Source organism: Oryctolagus cuniculus, chromosome 12 (genome assembly GCF_051225735.1).
Source record: "Oryctolagus cuniculus isolate XC-2025 breed Fujian yellow rabbit chromosome 12, ASM5122573v1, whole genome shotgun sequence".
In the NCBI taxonomy this organism is placed as follows: domain Eukaryota; kingdom Metazoa; phylum Chordata; class Mammalia; order Lagomorpha; family Leporidae; genus Oryctolagus; species Oryctolagus cuniculus.
In genome coordinates this window covers 94,847,290-94,872,102 of record NC_142878.1, presented here as the reverse complement: position 1 = coordinate 94,872,102, position 24,813 = coordinate 94,847,290, and the positions used below count along the sequence as shown (strand labels likewise).

Here is a 24,813-nt window from a genome sequence, read left to right as displayed (position 1 = left end):
GGGCCTCCGGCGGGAGGAATGCCACATCTTCCAGACCATAGACATGTTCGGTGAGTCCTCCCGGGGCAAGGTGTCCCCGCTGAGCCACTGGGGCTCATCCCTGGACAGCGCCAGTCTTCCTTCGCGGAGCCAGCTGCGAGGCTGAGTCCCGGGGCACAGGGCCGCCTGAAGCGGGGGGGCGGGTGGAGGGGGGGGCCGGCACACAGGGCCCAGGTCTTGTGAGACCCCATGGGTGGTGGGTGTGAATGAAGCATATCCACGTTCACTGCGGTGTCCGGGTCGGGCCTGCCTCTGGGGTGTGGGTCACACTGTTTGGCCCCGCCTGACACGCAGCTTGCCAGGTCCCGCGGGGCACGTCGTTGCGGCCCCAGAGGCTATTCCAGGGCAGGGCCAGCGCCCGCAAGCCTGCGCGCTTCAGGCTGGCTAGGAAGAGGGGGCCACGCCAGCAGCCTTCAGCCTGCTTCCTTCCCAACCCGCAGACAGCCCCTGAAAGCCGCAGCTCCCAGCTGTGGCAAGCAGACAAGTGGTCCCTGGCTTTCGCATCAGCTGGCGGAGCGCCGAGCGCCAGAGCGCTCTGGAACGCTCTGCGTGCCCTGGGTGTTCCGTGTGCCGGGGGGAGGCCTGAGTCGCCGGCCTCGACGCCTCTCCCAGCGACCACAGCATTCTGGGAAGCCCTGGAATAGCCTCTGGGGCCGCAACGACGTGCCCCGCGGGACCTGGCAGGCTGCGTGTCAGGCGGGGCCAAACAGTGTGACCCACACCCCAGAGGCAGGCCTGACCCGGACACCGCAGTGAACATGAATATGCTTCACACCTGTGGGGAGCAACTGGGAGCAACCCGGACTAGACTAAGTTACTGGAATTAAGACTTATTCTATGCATCTGCTCTCCCACAATATGGCGGTGGGTGAGGAGTAAACAGCTTCTACACAGCTTCTACACCGGCCGCAACAGCCATTGGGGGGTGAACCAACGGAAAAGGAAGACCTTTCTCTCTGTCTCTCTCTCTCACTGTCCACTCTGCCTGTCAAAAACAAACAAACAAAAAGACTTACCTTTTTTTGCCTCCCTTGATATTCCTGAATCAGACACTCACTCTCCCAATGCATGTAAATTTACCTGTAGCATTCCAGTCAGACACTGTGTGACACAGTTACTTGTACTGGGATCTTAATGTGCCTTTTACTGTCTGATTTTTATTTGTAGTGTACCAGATGTATGAAGAGAAGGTAGCAGGTTATCTTGGTCCTAACAAACCCAAGTAAGTCTCCAACTTCTGTTACTGCTTACTTTGTTTCAACACTTGGGGAATCTAACTCCAGGGAGAAAACAGCATGTGTTGGGGTGACTCACCATAACCCCTAAGCCCATAGCCGAATGTTTGTAGGAACAAAGTTATTCCTTATCATGTGAGCGACCTGCAAGTTTCCATTGTTTTCCCCACTCTCTCCCTTGGATTAACTACAGGGCAAGCGCAGGTCAACCAGCCTACTCAGGGAGTTTGGTCAGTCCTGGCCACTGCCCTGCCACACTCAAGGCAGGGTGATCCCTTTCTGCCCTCAGCTTGTTGCCCATGTGTATTTTTGCCTTCCACTGATAACACAAAATGAGATGGGACCTGACCTCGTCAGATGGTGGGCAACAGGCTGGGGTGAGAAACCTGGGGTGCTAAAGCACCTCCTCAGCAGGTGCATCTTTGTGACTGAAGCCTGCACACTTCATGCCTTCATTGGTTTCTCACATGACCAGTAGTAGGTTCTGTTTGGCTCATTAGTATCAGTGGAGAGGGTGCCAATGGTGGGTGGCACAGCTTTTTTCCTGAGTAGCTCACTGCCCCTGTCCCTCAGTCTCGGGCTCTGTCTGCACTCCCACTGTGAGGCTTCAGCTTGATCAAGCAGTGAGCCACTGGATGGGCTCCCTTTCCTTTGGTGACAGAACCTTTGCCCTGCTGTTTAAGCCAGGAAGGTCGTGGGAAGATTGCTCCTTTTGTTAATTTCTTATTCCCTTCCGCACCTCCAGGGTCTGTCTGAAGCTGCCCAAACCAGAACAGCCTGAGTTCCTGCTCAGCCCAGTGGCGTGTCCATATCCATCTTTAACCATGCCATCACTTGTGGATTGCACCTGCCGCACTGCTGGCAGTGACTGGGGTCGTGTGCAGGTGCCACACTTCTGCCTGTTTGTTTCTGCTAGTAAGTATTCCCAAGGAAATTTGGCCAAGTTCATAATGATCTCCCTGTGTGAAAACAGGACATGTACCCTACACAGTTCTCCCCTTGCCATTCAGTGTAGTTTTGCACACCGAGCCTAAGGCACATTGTGTTCAGGGAGTTGTACGATAGAGTTAAGGCACCATCATCATTTAGTCTGCAGCCATTGCTTCCTGTTTGTCCAAATTCATGTACACATCACCCAGTATTTACTCTCATGTCTGTACTTAAATCCCTCCTCTCCTTTCAGGTGGCACATTGAAGGCTTGTCCTCAGAAACACTTGAATGGAATACTAGGTTGTCACCTGTCGAAGGTGCCAGTCTCACATGCAGAGTTGTGGGTGAGACTACAGGGATACACCTGTCTTCAAGTCCCAGTGGATCCGCAATTAGCCTCTGGTAGCAATGAGGCCAGGCATAGTGATTCCTCCAGCACCTGCAGCTTTGCAGAAAACATCGATTCAAGAAACCAGTTGTTGCTCCACAAAGGTAAGAAAGAAAAGGGCACAGGAAGCTTCCATTGATACATGGATTTTCACTGTGTATGGGTGAAGGAGACAATTCAGACCCCGTCGTGTTCTCTGAGGGTCAAGTTGAAGTCTGCAGTGCTGTAACATGGTAAAGTGAGCCAATGCCTGATTTTAAGCATCCGCTCTGCCTCCAGGTCATCGGCTTCCCAAATATTTTATGTTGAACTTGGCCAAGTTACTTATCACTGGCATTTATATCTCATCCCCCATTTCAGACTGTGCTATTATTAAGCACCATAATTTCCAGAGTGACTGGCTAAGAATAGCTCAGTATCCTCTTTAGGTGTTTAGTGACTCGTTTAATTTGCATATAGTTGAAGACTAACAAAGTGATCTTGTACTTTTGTTCCATGTGCAAATCAACCATGTTTGTAGTGTAACTTCCCAGGGACTGTCTTTGATAAGACAAGTGACTGACTTACTTTCCCTCCCTCCCTCCCTTCCCTTTTCTATTTATTTTTCCTTTCTCCCTCTGTTGCTCTTTTTTCTCCCTTCTATCTTCCTTCCCTCCCTCCCTTCTTTCCTTTCTCTCTCTCTCTTTCTCTCACTCTCACTCTCTCTCTTTCCTTCTTTCTCTTTCTCCTTTCATTCTTGCTTCCTCAACATTCCCTTCTAAGCCAATTTTCCTCTGTCAGACACTTTCAGCCACAAGGTGAGAGCCATATTCTTGTCAGTGTACATTCTAGGCCCTCATCTTGGTTTCCTGATTAATTCAACTTATTTTCTGGTCCCCTCTCTTTTTTAAATGAACAGGAGCCTTCATACATGAAGTGATCAGGCTCATTTCTGACTCTTCTGGAATTTATCAGCTCCGCTCATCTCCATAGCATGTCCCAGTTTCTTGCCCACAGTGATCCACTTCTGCTCAGATTTCCTTACAACTGAGCCTTGGACCCTCCTGCCCATCCTACCTGGATCCTGTCCATCCTTTTCCCTGCCTCTATGGTTGCCTGTGGCTTATGTCTGCTGCAGCCTACCTTCTAGAAAGGAGGGGACTGGTGTGCTCAGGAGGAGGAATATGTCTCATGTGACAGTGACCACCAGTTGACTCTTTGGGAGAGGGCTCCTGGCCAGTGCTCAGTGAGAGGCAGGCATACATACTCTCTGCCACATGTGCCATGATACCTTGTCCCTCCCAACTCCTCTTTTCTTCCCCTGATCTTTTACTTCTCCTTGGATTCTCACAGTACCAGCACAGCTCACCCAGTGGCTCAGTCACTCTCTTCCTGTTCACACTCAAGGTCACTCTCTTCCTGTTCACATTCAAGGGATAATTGGCTGAGCAATGGTAGGTTCAAGGCAAGACTTTGCAGTCTAGGGTGCTTTGAAAGGGCTTTGCAGATTTTGACACCAACCATACTGTGCTTTCTATCTGGTGCATAGCAGGTTGTGTTACTGACAACATATATTTCTCTCACTCTTCCTAAATCTTTTTTTTTATTTCCAACCTATTGTGAAAGCTGTCAGAATGCAGGAGCCCAAATTTCCAAAACCCCAGTTAAGGTCATTTTTTGATATAGTATGTACACACACACATGACACTGAGAGTGCTTCAGGATGTTCATGGAATGCCATGGGTGTTGTGGCATAGTGGATAACTACCCCTTTGGGCTGTCCATATTCTTTGTCAGTGTACCTAGGTACAAATTTGTCTTCTGTCTCTGATCCAGCTCCTTGCTACTGTGTACCCTGGGAGGCAGCCTGTGATGACTCAGTTAGTTGGGTGCCTGCCCTTGATGTGGGAGGCTGAGATAATGTTCCTGGCTCCTAGGTTTGGCCTAGCCCATTCTCAGCTGTTGCAGATATTTGGGGAGTGAAAAAGTACATGGTTGATTCCTCCCTCTCACTCTGACATTCTGTGTAACTGTCACTCTTGGATTTTCATTGAAATGAAAATAAATGGGGCCAGTCTTGTGGCGTAGTTGTTTAATCCTCCACCTGCAGTGCCAGCATCCCATATGGATGCTGGTTCTAGTCCCATCTGCCCCTTTTCCAATCCAGCTCTCTGCTATGGCTTGGTAAAGCAAGATGGTCCAAGTGCTTGGGCCCCTGCTCCCACATGATAAACTGGGAGCAACCATCTGGCTCCTGGCTTTAGACAGGCAAATCTCCAACCATTGCTGCCATCTGAGGAGTGAACCAATGGAAGGAAGACCTTTCTCTGTCTCTCCCTCTGTCTGTAACTCTCCCTCTCAAATAAAAATAAATAAATAAATACATCTTTTTTAAAAAGAAAAAGAAAATAAATGTTTAAAAAGATGTTCATGGAAAATGGAATTAAACATGAGTTCTGTATGTCACAGAAACTTTTTGAAATCCTTGCATTGTGTGGTCATAATATGCATTTCCATAAACTTTCTAAAGAACACTCCAAAATATATTTGTCCTTGCATGTTCCTGAATTCCATGATATATATCATATTATTTTCAGTAATGTTACATATAATATGCTCATATGAAGTGTATAATGATACATGTTTTTCATCTTCTCCAATTTTCCTTATAATTTTGCTCTTGTGGGTTTTCCTATGACTTTTATATAACTCGATTTTTAGGTGACATCTCCATTCCTAGTAGCACAACCTCTGTCTAGTATGATTAGCCCTTGCTTTTGTCCTATGAATCTGAGAACTATTTGTTTTCATTTGCTCCAATTTTCTTAATTTTTTTTGTCAAATAGCAGTAGGTTTGCCTATTGGCAATCTTATCCTGAAATCATTTCTAAGGCAGGCCAATGATAAGAAAATGCAAAAGCATTTCTATTGGCTTCCCTTGCCCCTTGGACTTTCTTGTCCAAGGTCACTTTGCTTATCCAGTGTCCACCTTGGTGGAAGTGTGTGTCAGAATAAGGTCATATTGGCTGGCGCTGCGGCTCACTAGACTAATCCTCCACCTGCGGCGCCAGCACCCCAGATTTTAGTTCCGGATTGGGCACTGGATTCTGTCCCGTTTGCTCCTCTTCCAGTCCAGCTCTCTGCTGTGGCCCAGGAAGGCAGTGGAGAACAGCCCAAGTGCTTGGGCCCTGCACCCGCTTGGGAGACCAGAAGGAAGCACCTGGCTCCTGGCTTCAGATTGGCACAGTGCACTAGGGGTGAACCAATGGAAGGAAGACCTTTCTTTCTCTCTCTCTCTCTCTCTCTCTCTCTCTCTCTCTCTCTCACTGCCTAACTCTGCCTGTCAAAAAGAAAACAAAAGAATAAGGTCATATAACAGTGGATATTGTTGCCTGTGGTTTCATTTGCAGTGCCTGTTACTGATGGCTATCTTGCGAGCAATCCCAAGCAGGATAATACCACTGAGGGGTCAGCTACCAGCAGCCATGCAAGCCAAGTCAGTGTCCACCCTGTGGGCTCCGATGTCCTAAGAAAAGAGATGATCCAAAGAAAATGCCATTTTAGCAAATGGAGATTATCATACCGTATCCCTGGATTTCGACTTGAGGTGCAGAGGTAATCACAACTGTTATTCTTAGATGCATTTATTCTGTATTGCTCTCTCTATATATGAGTGCTTTACCTCATTTCCCTCCCCCCAATTTTTTCTTTCCCTGATTTGTTCTCTCCATCATCTGCAGTAACTTCTGTCTAGTCTTCCTTCTATTTTCCATTTGTAATGGCAGGGGAATGTGCCCTGGTTCTTGATTTCTTTCAATATAGAGATAGGGAAAGAGTCCAAGATGCAAAGTCGTAGTATTTTATTAGGCCAGTGAGAGAACAAAGGGAGGTGGGAGAAAGCTGCAGAGCTAGATGTCCAGTAGGGGAGTGTAATCATGGGTCTCTAATAGGTACCCTAACTTCAGTTTCATCTGTGTCACTGGTGTGGCCACCAGGACATGGGTGTGGGAGTCACTGGGCTGTGATCTGCCTGGGAAGGGGCTGTGGTAGGAGGGGTCCAGCCATTCCATGCATTTTTTGAGCACTGAAGGCACATGATTGGTAGAGGCCTGGTAAGCATGCAAAATGGGAAGCATCATAAGTGGGGGAGAAGGGAAATTCACCAGCTTCCAGAGCATGCCTGTCCCTGCCTAAATCCTCCTATCATTACACATGAATTGCCAACCAGTCACTGTCATTTGCATCTCCTTGGCTGTACTCCAAGCTCTGCTCTTTCCCCATAGCTGCTGTCCTCATTATCCCACTCACAGACCTAGAGTCAAGTTTGCCTTCAGATCCAGTGTTCAAGGGATTACCATGACCCAGTAGCCACACTTCAGGGACACACTCAAGCTACAATGAGGCAGACTTCATTAGATGGTACAATAAAGAGACATTGGTCAAAAGGTAAACTTAAGGGAGGGTGTTATGGCACATGCAGTCAAGCCACGGCTTGGGATGCCTGCATCCGTATTGGTGTGCTGCCTCAAACCCTGGCTACTGTACTTGCAATCTAGCTTCATAGTAATGGTTCTGGGAAAGACATGGATGATGACCCACATATTTGGGTCCCTGCCCCCTAGTTCTGCACTCCTAACTAGTGAATCAGTATATTTAAGTTCTTTCTCCCTCTGTTTCTATTCTTTCACTCTTTGTCTTTCCTTCTGTCACTTTGTCTTTCAAATAAATAAATGAATGCTTTAAAAAAGACAACCCTCTAATATTCACACAAAATATTATTTTCTAAATTAGACATAAGCACAGGGCTTCAAAAAATGTGTAGAGCAAGACAAGCTTAGACATTCTGACTTCTCCTACTAGTTTTGGGTCTGGTTTGCTGCAGTTTTTCTAGATCCTTGAGATGCATTGATAGCTCATTTGTTTGGTGCCTTTCTAATTTCTTGATGTAGGCACCTATTGCTATAGACTTTCCTCTTAACACTTTTTTGCTGTATCCCATAAGTTTTGATATGTTGTGTTGTTACCTTCATTTGCTTCCAGAAAGTTTTTGATTTCCCTTTTGATTTCTTCTATGACCCACTGTTCATTCAGGAGCATGTTGTTCAGTCTCCATGCATTTGCATATGCTCTAGGAATTCCCGAGTTGCTAATTTCCACCTTCATTCCATTGTGATCTGAGAAGATGCGTTGTATGACTTGGATTCTTTTGAATTTGCTGAGACTTGTTTTATGGCCTCGTATGTGCTCAATCCTAGAGAACGTTCCATGCACTGCTGAGAAGAATGTACATTCTGCAAGTATAGGATTAAAGGTTCTGTAGATATCTGTTAAATCCATTTGGTCTGTAGTGTCGATTCAATCTGCTGTTTCCTTGTTGATTTTTCTGTCTGGTTGATCTGTCCATTACTGAAAGTGGAGTATTTAAGTCCCCCAATTCTATTGTATTGGAGCCTAAGTCTCCCTTTAAGTTCCTTAACATATCTTTTAAATAACCCAGTGCCCTGTAATTAGGTGCATATAAGTTTATAATAGTTACATCTCCCTGTGGAATTGATGCCTTAATCATTATGTAGTGCCCCTCTTTGTCTCTCTTAACAGTTTTTGTGTTACAGTTTATTTTGTCTGATATTAAGATGGCTACACCAGCCCTTTTTTGGTTTCTGTTGGCGTGGAATATCTTTTTCCAACCTTTCACTTTCAGTCTGCATGCACTTTTGTTGGAAAGATGTGTTTCTTGTAAGCAGCAAATAGATGGGTTTTCTTTTTTAATCCATTCAGCCAGTCTGTGTCTTTTAACTGGGGAGTTGAGGCCATTAACGTTCAGTGTGACTATTGATAAGTAGTGACTTTGCCCTGCCATTTTCCCAAAGATATTTCTAATATATACTTTGACTTTCTGTGATCTTTTACTGAGAAATTTTCTTCCTTTACCTTCTTTCGTATTGATGACCGTGTTTCTGTGTTTCTGTGTGTAACACATCTTTAAGCATCTTTTGCAGGGCTGGACAAGTGGTGACACATTCTTTCAATTTCTGTTTGCTGTGAAAGTTCTTTATTTCACCTTCATTCACAAATGAGAGCTTTGCAGGATATAATATCTGGGTTGGCAGATTCTCTCAGTACTTGGGTTTTTAATTTGTTCTATTGAATTCTTCATTTCATTTCAATTTCTCTTCAATCTCTCATTTTCATGTTCTATTAAATTCCTCATTTCATTTTGATTCTTCAAGATTTCATTTTCACAAGAGAAATTTTCTGTCTTGTCCTTCATGGATTTCAGCAGTTCATGCATTTGTTTTAGATTACATCTAAATATTCTTACCATAAATTTTTTGTTCCATTTCTTGCATTTCTTCCATCTCATCATCTTCTTAATCTTGTATTGGAGTGTCATTTTCTTTTGGGAGCATCATGTTTTCTTCCTTTTTCTTGTTTCCTCGATTTTTCCGTTGTTGTTTGGCATTGTGGAAATATGCTTTGGTTTCTTCTTTTTTTTTCACTATGGTGGCTTTTCTTGTTATACTATGACTCTAGATTAAGTGGACTGTCTGTGGTTGGTGTGGCCAGAGAGCTCTGTTCAGTTCTTCAGGGTTAAGGGTGTGCTTAAGGTGACACACCCAGGTTTGGCGTGGTAAATCAATCTCCCTTTCCCCCACATCTTTCTTTGTCTCTCTCTCTCTTTCTCTCTCTCTCTCTTTTTAATGAGAAGGGAAGTAATCAGCTGAACACTTCTCCTCGATGGCGATCAGTGCCTGAGCGCTATCCCCAGTGGATACAATATTCATCTGCTCTGTCCCAAGAACCACACAAAAGATCTGTGCAGTCCTCAGTGTAAGCTTAGAATCCCCTGCAATGTCTCTCACTGGGTAGCCAGGGCCGCCCGAGCTTGTGGCATCTCCCAAGGAGACTACTCACATCTCAGCCAAACCATGAGTTCTCCCACACACCCCACACACCCTCCATTGTGGGTTTTTTTTTTTTTCACAGTCCCGGTTCATAAGTTCCACACATTCACTAGGTCTTAGTCTCTTGTTATTACTCCCCACCAGAGTCAGGTTTTTCCGCTTGGGTGGGCACAGCCCCAAGCTGGTACAACTGTTATGTATGTCCAAAATGGCACCTGCTGTATTGTCTCACTCGCTTTTGTAAGGTGTGTGGAGAGTGAATCGTGTCCATACCATCCCTTTTATTTTTTTCTCTCTTCTAGTTAGGCTTGTGTACTTTCCCCCATGGGGCTACAAGCCTTGTTCCCTCTAGGTTCTTCCTGCTGCTTTTCCACCAGTGTCTCGGGCTACTGTGGTTTTGTCTCACCTCTCTTTCCAGCGCTGGTGCAGAGACAGCAGCTGGGGTCCTGAACCGTGGGATTCCGTGCCCTCCACGGACTCTAATTCCAGAAGACTTTCCTCTACTGTTTTTTCCCTATCTGTTCCCTAAGACTACACTATCTCCACTTTTAATAAACTGTATTTTCCTGGACTTTCAGTGAGCTCCTTCCCTATTCCATCATCTTGGAACTTCCACCAACTTCTATCTTTTTTTATCACTCAATGCCAATTTCAAATATTCAGGTAAAAATCTCGAAAATGAGATATTTGACATTTTGTGATCTGATGGTTGTTTATAGCCCTTGTCTCTATTGTTAAGGAACATTGTTTTTTTTTCTTCTTCTTCTTACTGTTTGTTGAACTCTTACATAGTATAGGATTAATTTTATGAGTATAAAGTAAACTGAAAGTAGATAATTGTAAATCTTGAGAGAGTGAATAAGAGAGGAAGGAGGAGGAAGTATAGGAGTGTGGGCAGGGGGAAGGGTAGGATGGGAAGTCTCACCATGTTCCTAAATCTGTATATATGAAACGTATACACCTTGAATAAATTAAAATAAAAAAGAGAATGAGTTAGTTATTGAACATGAGACCACAAAATAGAGCAGCTCATTGTAGTGAGTTAACTCGGGGAAAACCCATGAAGATCCAAGAAGATAAGCAAGGCCCAGGCCAATCTTTGCTCCAGTGATTCTAATTGAGAACGAGCCTCCTTGCCTTGGGCAAGTAAAGTGAGAAGGAGAGTGACCTCCCTCAGTCTGTCAGAGGGAAGATGAAAAACTTGAAGGCCAGGGGGGATGAAGTTCATGTTTAATAGATGGAAGGAAAGGAAAGGAATGGGATAAAGTAGGTGAGGACTGCTGAGCAGTTCTAAATGACGCTGTGCTTTTAGTAAACTCTGGGTACACTTTGAACTAGCTTGGATGCTTTGACCCAGTACCCTGGATTCTGTCTTCAATGGACAGGGAAAGGCCAACGTTCAATTTCCTGTCCTCTTGGTTAACTCCCTTGGAGTATGATTTTATTCCTTTTTCTCCTGGACAAAAGACTTGCCAGATTTCTCTCTAAGGCCTTATTCCTATGTCTATGTACTCAAGGTGACTCAACAGCCTCTTATGACTATTGAAGCCTCCAGATTGGATTTTCTCCTCTCCATTCTTCAGATTTCTAAAAAAGAGCGGGAGACAAGGATTAAGAACAATTCTTATGTCTTTAGTTACATCTCTTTTGTTAAAGGACAGACTGGCCTTGGATGTTTCTGAGATTACCGTTGGCTCACACATCTACTCTATTCCCATAGTCACCTATTCTTCCCTCTGAAACACAGAATTATAATAGTTGAATTTACTGAAGGAGGTCCCTTCACTTTCAACTGTCTTTCTGAATGTGCATGATTGGTGCTAGGAACATCTATCCTTAAGAGATAGGAAAAGACATTGGCAAGACCATGGAGAAGGATTAGGAGGAAAATGGGTGTTATCACCAGCTTCTAGTTAGAAGAGTGCAGGACTAGGCCAGTGCCGTGGCTCACTTGGCTAATCCTCCACCTGCAGTGCCGGCACCCCTGTTTCTAGTCCTGGTTGGGGCGCCAGATTCTGTCCCAGTTGCTCCTCTTCCAGTCTAGCTATCTGCTGTGGCCCGGGAAGGCAGTGGAGGATGGCCCAAGTGCTTGGGCCCTGCACCCCATGGGAGACCAGGGTGGGCATGGAGGGGGGAGCACCTGGCTCCTAGCTTCGGATCAGTGTAGCGCGCCGGTCATAGCAGCCATTTGGAGAATGAATCAATAGAAGGAAGACCTTTCTCTCTGTCTCTCTCTCTCTCTCTCACTGTCCAATTCTGCCTGTCCATAAAAAAAAAGAAGTGTGCAGGACTCCCATATTCTGCATCACAGGCTGGACTCTAAGTTTAGGGAGGCATTCTACCTTGTAGGTATCATTTTCCCACTTCAGTCAACCTGAAGCTCATCTTCTCCACATGTTTCTCTGTCTCTGGCTTCTGTGACTACTGGGCAGTCCCTCCAGACTCAGCTATCAGCAAGACCTGACCTCTTATTGAATTTCTCTCTCTCTGTCTCCCTCTCAGATATCAGGAACTGCTGGAGCTACAGGGACCTGCACTGGCTACAATGAAAGGGTGCAAGTAAAAGTAGCTTTCCTCATTAATGAGCAACATCTTGATAGAAAATCCAGTCATGTCCTACCCTATCCACTCAAGATTTGTTCTCCATCAGGATGGAAGACATTGTTTCAGTCTCATATTATTGTTACCACCTAAGGACACCTAGGCCTGAGACCTTAACTTGGGCACCTCTCAATTCTCACCACATAAGGAACAAGATCTGGCAACATCCAGGAGTGAGTAACACGCTAAGTCAGACAAGTGTTGCCTCCAGCTAGAAACAGAGTTTTTGCTGTTCAGCCTGAATTGAATGAAGAAGCATTTGTCAGAGAACTACAGAATGCTGAGCATTGACCAACGGATGTGGCTTTGACAGAAATTGTCAATGACAACAAAAAGAAGCAGTATTTTTTGCTTAAGGCTTAAAGAGTACGTTACTGTATTCCTTTAGTCCTGTGGAAACAAGAGCATCTCCTCGCCTTGTTGTCACTGACAATGGTGACATTACCTTGTTTTGGAGGGCATGTCAGTTTCTAGCCTCAAGAATTTGACAATTTCCTCATGATTCACTTGGCCCTAAACATTACTCCCAAACAGTACTCCCTGTTACTTCACATCTGGAGGCAAAGCATGGACAGTTTGTCCATCAACATTACGGTCACACTAGGATTGGATATCAAGTTCTACAGTCATTTTTATATGTATCCAAAAGATACTTTACTCTTATATTATCAAAAACCATAGAGACTGGCAATTGAAGAATGTATAGATACTCTATTCTCTATTGCTCTTTCTGCAGAGATTTTGCCACCAATTACTCATCTCTGCCTGGATTGGTACTTATATTCATTTGTGTACATTGGAAATCTTCTATTTTATTATTTCTATATACTAATATTTATTGAATTTCTGTAGTATAAATGAACATCCCTTCTATTATTCCATACCAATAAATATTTTGTTTTGTTTGCTATCATTGTGGTCCTGGTAATTATTTAAATTAAGTATTACAGTCGCCAGCAGCGTGGCTCACTAGGCTAATACTCCGCCTGCAGCACCAGCACGCCAGGTTCTAGTCCTGGTCAGGGCACTGGATTCTGTCCTGCTTGCTCTTCTTCCAGTCCAAGCTCTCTGCTTTGGCCTGGAAGGGCAGTGGAGGATGGCTCAAGTGCTTGGGCCCTGTACCCACATGGAAGACCAGGAGGAAGCACCTGGCTCCTTGCTTTGGATTGGCGCAGCATGCCAGCCATGGCAGCCATTTGAGGGCTGAACCGATGGAAAGGAAGACCTTTCTCTCTGTCTCTCTCTCTTACTGTCTAACTCTGCCTGTCAAAAAAAATAAAATAAAATAAAATAAAAGTATTACAATCAATCCATTACTAACAAGATTGCTTTTGGTGAATATGGATATATTCTTATTTCACTATTTGTGTGATATTATAAATTCTCCCCAAGAGTGTGCTCTACTTAAAATATTGGGAGTTTGTTATTATCTTATCTTTTTTTAATAGAGAAACACTTTTCCTTTGACATTAGAGTGAGCTAACACATACATGTGAGCTACTGTTTAGATGCCTGTGTCAATCTCTCAGCATATTACAGCTGCTATAACAAAATACCACACTCTACTTAGCTTATGAGATACAGAAACTTACTTCTCGTAGTTCTGCATGCTGGGAGGTCTGTGGTATTTGATGAGGGCTCCTTTCCTGGTATAAATGGTTTCTTCGGTGTATATCCTCACATGATAGCAGGTCAAGGTAGCTCCTGGCAGCCTACATTTTAAGAGAACTAATGATATTCATGAGGGCTCTGCCCTGATGATTTGATGAACTCTCAAAAGATGCCACTCCTAATACTAAGACTTTAGAGGTTAGTATTTGCACCTATTCATATAAGAGTCCACACACACACTTGGATCATGCCACCCCCTCTCTGATCTGATGAGCCAGGGGGGAAGCAGAAAGAGGATAGAGAGATAGGATATGGAAATTGGGGAGGGATAAGGATGGTGAGGTAAATATCAAATATTTTCCTCCTTGGGCAAAAATGTCTGTCCTTCTTTCTGACCTCCATCTCATTCAAATCTGTGATCACCCCTCACTCTGGTCTCCATCCCTCAGCCTTCTTTCTTTCCACAAAATAGCCATGCAGCCCTGCTGTCTTCCCCTGGTGCTGCAGACTCTGCATTTTTACTGATACTCTCCAAGTCCCAGTGCCTGAGGACTCTACCCTCCCACCCCAATTCTCCACAGACTCTTGTCTTCTGGTTTTAGAGGGCCCAAAGCACAAGAATGTCCCTGTGAAATGCACATACAGATGGAGTGGTTGGATCCCTCTGCTAGCTGGAAGCCAACTGTGCCAGCCAGTTCTTTCCTGAAGAGATGTGTGAAGACCACAAGATTGCATGAGATGTGCAGGATGTGTTTAGACACCACACTGATAATGTCCTTGTCACTGAACCCTGAATCTATTAATCCATCACATTATTGCAATTTATTTCAGTTTTTTTTCATTATCATTGCCTAGAATGCATATCTGGCTTTACACATTTTTAACCCTAACAAAAATGCTTGCACTGCTCTAACCCAGGAACCCAGAACTCCAGTCCTGGTGCAATCTATAGACATGCCTGCTCCTATGCCCAAACAATGAAGACCAATGGCCACATTGTGTCCAGGGGACAAAACCTGGAAACAACCTAAATACCCACCATTACTAGGATGAAGAATCATGCTGTGGCATGTTATTAGCAATGAAAATGTCTGAATACTTGACAATTACTACACTCAACACTGTGAGAAAAAAACCATTGAGTGCACACAAGTGTAACAGCAAACTCCAATATTAAAACTACATTCTTTGCTGTGGACTCTGATTAGGACTCTGGTTACATATCAAAATTAAACAATACAAATGTAGAATTAGTTAGGTCAAAGGAGCTCTATGGAAGTGTCTGTCCTCAAGGGCATTCTAGTTTGAGACTCAATTTGAGAAACTGGCCTAATCAATCCTAAGAGCAGGCATACAAAATATTGAAAGAGAGATACTACAATTTCCCACATACTTTTTACCTGATAAAAGCAAATATAGTTTTTAAAAGAAATTTAAAACAATTACCCAGATAGAATCAAAAAGAGAAGATTCAACATTTTTAGACGTTGGTCTTTTGTTATTTGGATATTGAAGCCTTTCTGGTTTTGTGGATTTTTTATCTTTCATTTTTTATAAATATAAATTAAACATGGAACAGCCTCTAACACTCAGGTGGGAGAAGAGGATAGAGTTCCTGGCTCCTGGCTTTGGCCTCCCCCAGATCTAGCTGCTAGAGCCATTTTGTATTTGGGGAATGAATCATTCTCTCTCTAAATCTCTGTTCCATGACTTTCAAATAAATAAATAAATCTGTCTTTTATAAAAGCCAAATTGATTTAAAATGTTCTAAAGTTACTGGCAGTAAGATGACTAGGTCTCTGAATGTCATAGTAATTCTCAATATTAGAATAACCGGTCCCACCAATACATATGATTCCCTTCTTTACATGGTAAAGAATGGTTATGGCTGGCGCTGCAGCTCACGTGGCTAATCTGCCACCTGTGGCGCCAGTACCCCGGGTTCTAGTCCCGGTTGGGGTGCCAGATTCTGTCCCGGTTGCTCCTCTTCCAGTCCAAGCTCTCTGCTGTGGCCCGGGAGGGCAGTGGAAGATGGCCCAAGTGCTTGGGCCCTGCGCCCACATGGGAGACCAGGAGGAAGCACCTGGCTCCCGGCTTCGGATTGGTGCAGTGCTCCGGCCACAGCGCACTGGCCATAGTGGCCATTTGAGGGGAAAACCAACAGAAAGGAAGACCTTTCTCTCTGTCTCTCTTGCTCACTGTCTAACTCTGCCTGTCCAAAAAAAAAAAAAAAAGATTGATTGGCTATAAGAATAACTTGTCCAGAGGTTTAGTTACTTAAAATTTATACATCTAATATTCCATTCTTATCACAATTACTACTAGCTCCCAGATGAGGCTCTAGAACTATATTTCCTGATAACAAAAGTGAGAAGAAAGTGACTCTCTGAATATATGATTATATCAAGGACCAGGAGGTTCCAAGATGGCAGAATAGGGAGGGAGTCCAGGAGTAGATAGTTTAATAAAAGTGGAGATAGTGTAGTTTCAGGGAAGAGTTAGGGAAAAAAAAAAACAGCAGAGGAAACTCTTTCATAATTAGGGGGACACAGTGGACCTACGTGGATGACACGGGTGCCCAGCAGCTGAGAGCATCTTCACCAGCGCTGGAAAGTGAGTTGAGATGAGACTGCAGTAGCCTGAGACACTGGTGGAAAAGTGGCAGGAAGAGCCTAGAGGGAATGAGGCTGAAGACCCCATGGGGGAAAGTACACCACCCTAACTAATGAGAGAAAAAATAAAAGGGATGGTACAGATATGATTGGTACAGATACAGATACTTTCTCCAATCACCTTACAAAGGTGTATGAGCCCGTAGAGTGGGCACCATTTTAGACATATGTAACAGCTGCCCCAGTTCTAGGCTGTGCCCGGCAATCAGCTGAGCAGAAAAACCTGACTCTCGTGGGGAGTAATAACAGGAGACTAAGACCTAGTGACTGTGTGGAGCTTCTGAAATGGGACTGTGAAAAAAAAAAAGCTGAGGGTGTGTGGAGAACTCACAGTGAGTGTGAGACTTTGAGTAGTCTCGGTTGGAGTTGCCACAAGCTGGGGCAGCACTGGCTAGCCGGTGAGAGACATTGCTGTGGAATCTGACTTACACTGAGGACTGCACAGATCCTTTGTGTGGTCCTTGGGACAGAGCAGAGAAATATACCCACTGGGGCTAGCACTCAGGCACTGATCGCCATCAAGGAGAAGAGCTCAGCTGGGCAGAATTACCTCCCTTCTGATTAAAAAGAGAGGGGGAGAGGGAGTTAGCACGCCAAATCTGGGTGTCACCTTAGCCACACCCTTAACCCTGAAGAACTGAACAGAGCTCGCTGGCTACACTCACCACAAGCCTCCAGAGATTCACTGAGAGCAGACAGTCCACTTACCTACAGAGTGTAGTACAACGATAAAAGCTGCCACAGTAGAAAAAAAAAAAAGAAGAAACCAACGAGTATCCCCACAAATGCCGAACAACAAATGCAACAACTGAGGAAACAAGAATAAGGAAGACAACATGACACTCCCAAAAGAACATGACACTTCAATACAAGATTATGAAGATGATGAGGTAAAAGAAATGTAAGAAATAGAACTCAAAAAATTGATAAGAATATGTAGAAGTAATCAAAAACAAATGCATGAACTACTGAAATCCATGCAAGACATGACAGAAAATCTCTCTCGTGAAAATGAAATCTTAAGGAGGAATCAAAATGAAATGAGAAATTAATAGACCATGAAATTGAGATATTGAAATCAAAATGAAATGAAGAATTCAATAGAACAAATAAAAGACACATTTGAGAGCCTTAAAAACAGAATCAGTGAGGCAGAAGAGAGAATATTGGAGTTAGAAGACATAGCATAGGATAGTATACAGTGAAACCAAAGACAAGAAGAGGAAATTAGAAATCTAAGAAATATTGTTGGGAATCTACAGGATGCTATTTAAAAAACCAGCATTCGGGTTCTAGGAGTTCCTGAAGGCATGAGAGAGAGAAAGGATTAGAAGGCCTTTTTAGTGAGATACTAGCAGAAAACTAACTGGGTTTGGAGAAAGACGTCCAAGTACAGGAAGCACATAGAGCTCCCAATAAACATGACCAGAAAAGATCCTCACCAGGACACATTGTAATCAAACTCACCACAGTGAAACATAAAGACAAGATTCTCAAATGTGCAAGAGAGAAATGCCAGATTACTCTCAGAGGATCTCCAATTAGACTCACAGCAGACTTCTCATAAGAAACCCTACACTCCCCCCTCTTGTCTCTCTTCTCTCTGCTCTCTCTCTTCTCTCCTTGCTAGCTCCTCTCCTATCTCTCTCTCTCTCTACACTCTCCTCTCTTTTTCCCTCTTTGCCCCTTCCCTCCAGTCTGCTGGGTTTTCCTCAATAAACCCCTCCCTTAAAAAAAAAAAAGAAAAAAAAAACCCTGAAGGCTAGGAGGGAATGGCAAGATATAACACAAGTACTAAGAGAAAAATCTGTCATCCCAGATATTATATCCTGCAAGGTTGGTTCAACATTTGTAAATCAATAAATGTGATACACCACATTAACAAACTGCTGAATAAAAAATATATGATTATCTCGATAGATGCAGAGAAAGCATTTGACAAAATGCAATACCCTTTCATGATGAAAACTCTTAGCAAATTGGGTATAGAAGAAACATTCCTCAACACAATCAAGGCAAATTATGACAAAGACATGGCCAACATCCTATTGAATGGGGGGAAGTTGAAAGTATTCCCACTGAGATCCAGTTCCAGACAGGGATGTCCACTCTCACCCTTGCTATTCAATATAGTACTGGAAGTTTTAGCCAGAACCATTAGGCAAGAAAAAGAAATGAAAGGGATACAAATTGGGAAGGAAGAAGTCAAACTATCCCTATTTGCAGAAGGCATGTTAGTTGATCCAAAGAACTCCACTAAGAGATTATTGGAATTCATAGAAGAGTTTGGTAAAGTAGCAGGATAAAAAATCAATACACAAAAATCAACAGCCTTTGTATACATAATGTCATGGCTGATAAAGAGCTTCTAAGAACAATCCCATTCACAATAGCTTCAAAAAAATGAAATATCTTGGAATAAACTTAACCAAAAAAGTCAAAGATCTCTATGATGATAATTATAAAATTTAAAGAAAGAAATAGAAGAAGATACAAAAAATGGAAAAATATTCCATGTTCATGGATTGGAAGAATCAATATCATCAAAATGTCCATCCATACAAAAGCAATTTACAGATTCAATGAGATACTATTCATAACACAAAGATATTATTCTCAGATCTAGAAAAAAAGATGCTGAAATTCATATAGAAGTACATGAGACCTCGAATAGATAAAGCAATCTTACAAAAAAAAAAACAGAGCTGGATGCATCACAATACAAGACTTCAAGACATATTATAGGGCAGTTATCCCATCAAACAGCATGGGACTGGTACAAAAACAGATGGATAGACCAATGGAACAGAATAGAAACACCAGAAATCAATTCAAACATCAGCAACCAGTTTATATTTGATTGAGGAGCTAAAACCAACTCCTGGAGCAAAGTCTATTGAACAAATGGTGCTGGGAAAACTGGATCTCGACATGCAGAAGCATGAAGCAAGACCACTACCTTACACCTTACACAAAAATCCACTCAACATGGATTAAAAAACTAAATCTATGACCTGACACCATCAAATTATTAGAGAACATTGGAGCAACCCTGCAAGGTATTGCACAGGCAAAGACTTCTTGGAAAAGACCCCAGAGGCACAGACAGCCAAAGGCAAAATTAACAACTGAGATTGCATCAAATTGAGAGGTTTCTGTACTGCAAAAGAAACAGTCAGGAAAGTGAAGAGGCATCTGACAGAACGGAAGCAATATTTGCAAATTATGTAACTGATAAAGGATTAATATCCAGAATCTAAAAAGTGATCAAGAATCTCTTCAACAACAAGGCAAACAATCCACGTAAGAGATGGGCCAAGGACTGAAACAGACATTTATCAAAAGAGAAAATCCAAATGACCAACAGACACATGAAAAAATGTTCAGGGAGGAGAGAACTTCCACTTTGACTATGACCTTATCTAAATAAGATCGGAGTCGTCGAACTCAAAAGGCTTTCATAGCCTTGGCAACTCATGACAGGAGCCTAGGGTGATTACTGACGCCATAAGCAAGAGTGTCAATTTGTTAAGTCAAAACAGGAGTCACTGTGCACTTATTCCTCATGTAGGATCTCTGACCTTAATGTGTTGTACAATGTGAATTAATGCTATAACTAGTACTCAAACAGTACTTTACACTTTGTGTTTCTGTGTGGGTGCAAACTGTTGAAATCTTTACTTAGTATATACTAAATTGATCTTCTGTATATAAAGATAATTGAAAATGAATCTTGATGTGAATGGGATGGGAGAGGGAGAGGGAGAGGGAGATGGGATGTTTGTGGGTAGGAAGGAGGTTATGAGGGAAAAAGCCACTGTAATCCAAAAGCTGTACTTTGGGTACTATGTAATGAATAATGGATCAACAGGACGATGTACTATAATAAAACTATATGTACCCAATTACAGGATGCCTGGCTATTTAAAACAAATGTTAATAGATCAAAGGAGATATAGACTCCAATGCAATAGTAATGAAAAACTCCAACACCTGTCTTTCAGCAATGTACAGATCAACCAGACAGAAAAATCAACAAAGTAACAACAGAGTTAATCAACACTAAAGATTAAATGGACCTAATCAATATCTACAGAACTTTTCATCCTACAGTTTCAGAATATACATTCTTCTCACTTGTAAATGGAACTTTCCCTAGGATAGACAACATGCTAGGTGATAAAGCAAGTCTCAGCAAATTAAAAAAAAATCAAAATCATTCCACGAATCTTCTTTGAACACAATGGAATGAATGAAGTAATACTGACAGAGTTTGTGGACTCAAAAGCCTTCCATCACCTTGGAAACTCCTGGCAAGAGACTCGGGTGATCACTGACGTCATAAATAAGAGTGTCAATTATTAAATCCACAAAAAGAATTACTGTGAACTTACTCCCCACGTAGGAACCCTGTCCTTATTGAGTTGTGCTATGAGAATTAATGGTAAAACTTGTCTTCAAACAGTACTTTATACTTTGTGTGTCTGTGTGAGTGCAAATTGTTGAAATCTTTACTTAGTATATATTTGTTTTTCTGCATATAAAGATAATTAAAAATGAATCTGAATGAAAAATGGGATGGGAGGGGGAGTAGGAGGTGGGATGGGAGTAGGGGTGGGAGGGGAGGTATGGAGGGAAGAATTGCCATATTCCTAAAGCTGTAGCTATGTAATTTGTATTTATTAAATAAAAGCTTTCTAAAAAAAATAATAAAACCCAAAAAGCAAAAAAGGTGATAATATAGATAGGATAAGTGTTAAAGTGATCAAAAAATAGGATTAAGTGTTTGGTAATAGCAATAGATAGAATTAAAAGTGCATGAATGCTCCAACACGGGAAGCAGTCTATACATCAGACTCATGAAATGACAATTGCTTAAAGTAGTATCTGACCTCAGAATCAGCCCTTAGGGTATTCTGGTCTGACTGAAAAGCCCACAAGAACATTTCAGGTATGGAAAGCCAAGATACTGTGACAAAAACTGTCCTACATGAAGGATCTCTGTGAGTGAGACCCCAGTGAAGAAAGTGGTACTTTTCTCTATAGGGAGGAGAGAATTTCCACTTTGCTTATGGATTTGTCTAAATATTGAAGGGGTTTGTGGATTCAAAAGGCTTCCATAGCCTAGGCAGCTCATGCCAAGAGCTTTGGGTGATCACTGAAGTCATTCATAAGAGTGTTAATTGTTAAATTAACAAGTCATTGTACACTAACTTCCCATGCAGGACCTCAAAGATTGTATTTTGAGAGCTAATAGTAAAATTTGTTCTCAAAGATATACTACATTTTATTGTATTAAATAGAGGATATTCTTATGTCTCATAAGTTTTAGATAAGCCAAGTGCCAAACTTCACTGTTTGTTTCCTTAGGCGCTTCCTCAGTTAATGATAAAACTTGTTTTCAGAGGTGGAGCCAAGATGGCGGTAGTGAGGGCGCACACCGATAGTCCGGAAAAGATAGTTTAGTAAAAGTGGAGTCACTGTAGCCACAGGAAAAGGCTCAGGGAAAAAATTGCAGAGGAAACTCTTCTGGATCTAGTGGATGTGACACGGAGGACCTGCGGGGAGAGCAGGGTCACCCACTGCATGGAAGCCGAGCCACGGGACCCGCGCCGCCGCAGAAGCCAAGCTGCAGAAGCCGCGCCACAAGTGTCTGTGTGCCAGCGCTGGAAGGGGAGGTGAGATAAAAACCTCGGTAACCCAAGACATTGGCAGGGAAAGGCAGAAAGAGCCTAGAGGGAATGAAAGCCCCACTGGGGAAAGTTCACCAGGTGGACTGGAGGAGAGAGAAAACAAACAAATAAGGGGAACTGGCATGGACATTAGCCTCTCTCTCCACTCACCTTACAAAGCTGAGCAAGACAAAGAGCAGGCGCCATTTTACGTATGTAAAGAGGCGCCGGCCATTAGCCAAGCAGCAAAACCTGACTCTGGTGGGGAGAAATAACAGGAGGTTAAGACTTAGTGAAAGTGAGGAGCTAACGAACTGAGACTGTGAAAATCTGAGGGGAGGGCGAGAGAACTCACCGAGTACACAAACTCAGTAACTTGGGCAAACTGGTGAGAGACTGTTGAGAAATTTGAGACCACACTGAGGGCTACATAAACTCTTTGTGTGGTCCCAGAGGTAACCAGACAAATACCCACAGGGGCCAGATTTCATACATCAGCTAACCTCAATTCCACTCAGCTGTGTGGAATTCCCAACTGAGTCAGAAAAAAGAGAGAGAGAGAGAGAGAACGCGCAAGCAGGAGAACAATCTGGGTGAGTCACCTTTGGCACACCCTTAACCCTGAAGAACCAAACAGAGCTCTCTGGCCACACCCATCACAGCCTCTAAGGATCCATCACAAGCAGACAGTCCACTTAATCTAGAGTCACAGTATAACAAGAAGAAACCAAAGAATATCTCCAATATGCCAAACAACAAATGCAGAAACCGAGGTAACAAGAACAAGGAAGACACTATGATGCCCCCAAATGAAATAGACACCCCAATTCAAGATTATGAAGATGATGAGATAGAAGAAATGCAAGAAGCAGATCTCAAAAAATTGATAAGAACATTAAGAAGTTCTCAAAAACAAATTCTTGAACTACAGAAATCCTTAATGGACAAGATACAAAATCTTTCTTGCGAAAATGAAATATTAAGGAGCAATCAAAATGAAATGAAACAACTAGTAGAACATGAAACTGTGATAGTGATGAGAAATCATAATGAAATGAAGAATTCAATTCATCAAATGACAAACACATTAGAGAGCCTTAAAAACAGAATGAGTGAAGCAGAAGAGGGAATATCAGACTTAGAAGACAGAGAACAGGAAAGTATACAGTCAAACCAAAGAAAAGAAGAGGAAATTAGAAATCTAAAAAATATTGTTGGGAATCTACAGGATACTATTAAAAAAACCAACATTCGGGTTCTAGGAGTTCCTGAAGGCATGGAGCGGGAGAAAGGATTAGAATGCCTTTTTAGTGAGATAATAGCAGACAATTTCCCAGGTTTGGAGAAGGACGGAGACATCCTAGTACAGGAAGCTCACAGAACCCCTAATAAACATGACCAAAAGAGATCCTCACCACGACACGTTGTAATTAAACTCACCGCAGTGAAACAGAAAGAAAAGATCCTAAAATGTGCAAGAGAGAAACATCAGATTACTCTCAGAGGACCTCCAATCAGACTCACAGCTGACTTCTCATCGGAAACCCTCAGGTGCAGACCTGAGGTCGCCCTGCTTATGACGTATGTCCAAGATGGCGCCTGCTCTTTGTCTTTCTCACCTTTGAGAGGTGAGTGGAGAGAGAGAAACTCGTGTCCATATGGGTCACTTTTTTTCCTCTCTCTTCTAGTTAGCCTGGTGAACTTTTTCCCATAGGGTTTCAGGCCTCGTTCCCTCTAGTCTCCTCTTTCCACTTGCCTGCCAGTCTCTCAGGCTATTGAGGTTTGGCTCACCTCGTGTTCCAGCGCTGGTGTGTTGAGTCTGCCTCTGGTGTCCCGAACTGTGGGCTCCCATGCTCTCCACGCAGGTCCACTGTGAATCACTAGTTCCGGAAGAGTTTCCTCTGCTGTTTCTTCCCCTACTCTTCCTTGAACCTGCAGTATCTCCACTTTTATTAAACTGTCTCTCCCCGGACTATCAGTGTGCTCCCTTCCTCTTCCGCCATCTTGCTGCTCACCCTCCTCTGTCTTAAAATACTCTAAATGCCCCATCATTCAATCTTGCAGCCATCCTGTTTCTTGCCTTTTCTCACTTGTAACATTTCCCAAACACATGGCCTACACCTGTGTCAATTCCTGGCCTCTCCTTAAGCTCCAGGAGAAAAAGCCTTGTTTCCTCCACCCCAGACCCTAAGCTTTACCAAGCAGACACCCAAAGACTGCCAAGGGTGTTTGGCCAAACCCAAGATCTATTCTCAGGAATCATAATCCCTCAATTCAATTGAACAAACATCTATTAGTGCCCATTATCACTGGGGTATAAAGGTGAATAAGTCACCAGCTGTGGCCTCAGGGTAGGGCTGTTAGGCAGCTATTACATAAACAAATCAATGCTGTCAGTGAGATAGGATCTCTGATGTAAGTGCTCTTGTCCTCAGCATTCAACCTTAGCACAGAACCTTCCGTATAAATATCTTGTGATGGATGAATGAATGAACTCTACAAGAAGACAAGGAGAGGCTTTACAGGTGGAGTCACCTTATAGCAGGATGAGTAGCTTTCCAGGTGGAGAAGTGTGTGGGTTGATATTCCAGATGGAATCAAAGGTGTGGGAGGAAGAAACAGCACAGCATGTCCCAGGCATTGATAATGTGACCAGCTGATGTGGAGGGTATGAGGGGAAGGGGAGGAGGGAAGGCTGGAGAGCAAAGTGCCTCAGCTAACAGCTTGCTATCCTATGTCAGCATGTATCTATGGAGTAAGGACTTTTCATAAAGCATAAT

General features: G+C 43.2%; 1 protein-coding gene and 1 long non-coding RNA gene across 5 annotated transcripts; one reads left to right on the top strand and one right to left on the bottom strand.

Annotated features, from left to right (window-relative positions):
• Positions 1-1,203: 1,203 nt before the first annotated feature.
• Positions 1,204-12,988, top strand: LOC127486572 (NBPF family member NBPF4-like). Of its 2 annotated transcripts, XM_070053386.2 has the most exons (5): positions 1,204-1,261; positions 2,020-2,189; positions 2,458-2,697; positions 5,983-6,187; positions 11,980-12,988. In XM_070053386.2, the coding sequence occupies exons 1-5, from the start codon at positions 1,215-1,217 to the stop codon at positions 12,038-12,040; spliced, it is 723 nt and encodes a 240-aa protein (XP_069909487.1). In that variant the 5' UTR covers positions 1,204-1,214; the 3' UTR covers positions 12,041-12,988. The 2 variants fall into 2 exon arrangements, with proteins under 2 accessions (XP_069909487.1, XP_089165623.1); XM_089309497.1 differs by lacking the exon at positions 5,983-6,187.
• Positions 5,956-24,470, bottom strand: LOC149123175 (uncharacterized). Of its 3 annotated transcripts, none has more exons than XR_016217600.1 (3): positions 23,825-24,470; positions 13,671-13,806; positions 5,956-6,098 (listed from the first exon to the last, which is right to left on the bottom strand). It is a non-coding gene; the product is annotated as an uncharacterized LOC149123175 (long non-coding RNA). The 3 variants fall into 3 exon arrangements; XR_016217598.1 differs by having other exon boundaries at positions 13,671-13,790; positions 23,825-24,320; XR_016217599.1 differs by lacking the exon at positions 5,956-6,098 and adding an exon at positions 10,294-11,064 and having other exon boundaries at positions 13,671-13,790; positions 23,825-24,460.
• Between the last annotated feature and the right edge of the window lie 343 nt (positions 24,471-24,813).

Bases quoted from the DNA above. Each gene is read 5' to 3' on its own strand.
- LOC127486572 (XM_070053386.2), top strand. From the start codon at position 1,215: ATGTATGAAGAGAAGGTAGCAGGTTATCTTGGTCCTAACAAACCCAA. The intron at 2,190-2,457 runs GTAAGTATTCCC...CTCTCCTTTCAG, and splicing joins CTGCCTGTTTGTTTCTGCTA to GTGGCACATTGAAGGCTTGT. The intron at 2,698-5,982 runs GTAAGAAAGAAA...TTTCATTTGCAG, and splicing joins CCAGTTGTTGCTCCACAAAG to TGCCTGTTACTGATGGCTAT.